This window comes from Penaeus chinensis, chromosome 39 (assembly GCF_019202785.1).
Source record: "Penaeus chinensis breed Huanghai No. 1 chromosome 39, ASM1920278v2, whole genome shotgun sequence".
NCBI classification, from domain to species: domain Eukaryota; kingdom Metazoa; phylum Arthropoda; class Malacostraca; order Decapoda; family Penaeidae; genus Penaeus; species Penaeus chinensis.
Genome location: NC_061857.1, coordinates 1,316,631 through 1,319,130, shown reverse-complemented (window position 1 = coordinate 1,319,130; position 2,500 = coordinate 1,316,631). Strand labels below are relative to the sequence as shown.

Genomic DNA, 2,500 nt, shown 5'->3' with positions numbered 1-2,500 from the left:
ACATTTATACTCCCGCTTTCATGGTTTTGCTTTTCTCAGTTTTGAAATATGGGTAAGGGTTTCCAGGTATTTTTATCAGTCAGCCGAGGAGAAATTTCCAGGGAGACACAAGGGAGACAGAGCCAATGAAAGACGTTTATGATCACATGGCAGCTGTTGCAGAGGTGATGCGATCCCTTGGTTGGTGGACGCTGAATCCAGGTGAGTTATTTCTCTTGAGGTTTTGGAGGATTTGATTGAAACATGATATTACAACTGTGGTTATGCTTCGGGTTGTCTGTTATACAGCGAAGGAATTTCATTGAGCGAGAAAAAAAAAACTAGATCTATCTCTTAATTTCCACCCGATTTACTCCAGTCCTTTTGTTTTCCTTCAAAAAATTTAGGGAACGCCATGTAGGAGACGAATGAATTTAGTCACCCTGTTTTAGCAAAACACACCAGAATTATGGTGAGATCCATTCTGTTGATCTCTCTGCAAATGTTGGCCTTTGTGAAGCATTCCACCGGACTACAACTAATTTCGCGATATGCACGTTCTCACCACTTAACCTGGATATTTAAGACGTTCCACTATTTACTCAACATTTCTTTATGCTCATTAGTTTTTACTTTTCTGTTTAGATTATTAAAAGAAATAATATGTCTACAAGCTTAGGTCAATGACATTCATCTATCCTAAGCATTGCGATACGGTGCCTCGATTGAAAAAAATAAAAATCCAGGCAGGAAATTATATTGGAAGTAGTATTTGAAGCATTTCGTATTTTCCTTAAAATCACCGGGCGAATGCTAGCACTAAGTAAGTCACGCCATACTACTAGTACTACTAAGTGTCAAGTCGCCAGATGTTTAAATTAACTGTGGTATTTCTTCTCTCTATTTTTATATCGCTTATTGTGTCCTCACTTTGTTATATCTATGTTTTTGTTATTTAAGATATGTAGTGTTAAAGACTTTCAATTTTTATTCGGTTGTTTTCCATGGTTTTCTCTGCTTGAGTTATTCCTAAAAGTTATCTTAAAAGCAACGATCCTTTTATATCAGCTAAGCTCGCTTTCTCCTTTGCTCATTGCATATCCCATAAAGGCGAGATTTAATGAGATAATGCTTTCATAAACAACTACTCCGGCAACTATTTTCATAAGCACTTCCAGAAGGTCTTTGTTTCGCATTTGTCAACGCTTAATCGATTCACAAATTACTAATTATACTACGATATCCTCGTAAAGTCAATGTCTTCAATTTCATACCGCATTCTTTCTTCGGTTCTCTTAAAAGGTTCATATTTACATTGCTTGCAAGGTTTATATCAGTCATAATGATTGAGGTCCTTGGCGTCCAACTCATGAGAGATAGGCGGCCCTGCTGGGCGACGGCAAGCAATCTCTACTAAAGATGAATTTTGGCTCCTAGCAAATTTATTTAGTTTCTCTACTTTTTATTTTTTCCTGGGAAGTTTATATCATAGGATATCATTCTCTTACGTCCTCCTGTCACACTAAGTGAATGATATCTTATCTAAAACAACTTCCAAAGGAGATAAAAGAGAGAGAAAAAGAAAAAAAAAAAAAAAAAACGGAAGCGATGAATTTCGTTCGACGCGAGAGGCAAGAATTTAATGAAATACACTCAGCGTCGTCCGGGCAGGTCACAGGCCACACCCACGATACGAGAGCTTTGTATTGACTTATTACCTATGGGAGAATGTTGTGATATCGTTGTAGATTGCTTGTATATTGGCCATTTTCCAAGCAATTAAAAGAAAAACGGCAAATGTCCAAGCAACTCTACGACTTCATTAAAACATTCTTCCATCCTAACGTTCTGCTCAGTGTAATAAATCAATACAAGACCATCATTTTGAAAAAAAAGTTAAATTACTGACTCGGAGGTCTGCGTGTCGACTACTCAGTAAAACACCAAATCCGACCCCGTCTTCACTGTCCAGAGTGTATAAGATATAAACCATGATTAAAAGAAACTAAATGTGTAATAGAGACTAAACAAAAGCGTTTATATTAAACAAATCGGGATGAATAAGGGAATCTACAGACTGATCCCACTCATATAGTGCAGAAGGGAAACGTACCTGTCACACCTGTCGTGGCGGAGGCGAGGACCTGCAGCCTCGGCGTCTCAAGATGGCGTTCATCGGTGCTTATCTTGTTCATCCTATCTTATCTCGCCTTCACAAAAGCCTGGTGACCCGCGCAACATCCCCAATCAGTGGAGGTGGAACCCATGATATTTAACTTTTTCTACTCGTTAAACCTTATCACTATCCTTAGATGATTTAATATATATATATATATATATATATAATATTATATATATATTTAATTGCCGACCTTAGGTAACTATAGGGCACTAATGATCAAATTGACTGTAAAAGTTACTAACAATCAATGATACCAAGAGCAACAGCAATAATTGATGATAACAATAATATTGAATGATAATGATAGTGGTGATAAAGCTGATGATAATGGCAGCAATG

At 37.2% G+C, this 2,500-nt stretch overlaps 1 protein-coding gene across 1 annotated transcript in view; it reads right to left on the bottom strand.

The window, feature by feature from the left end:
• LOC125046887 overlaps positions 1-2,174 on the bottom strand; it is a gene marked incomplete at its 3' end in the record, with an annotated part of 10,655 nt that extends 8,481 nt beyond the window's left edge. Inside the window, 1 exon segment of the mRNA XM_047644887.1 lies at positions 2,093-2,174. Coding sequence (XP_047500843.1) covers positions 2,093-2,174 — 82 coding nt within the window.
• Positions 2,175-2,500: the final 326 nt, after the last annotated feature.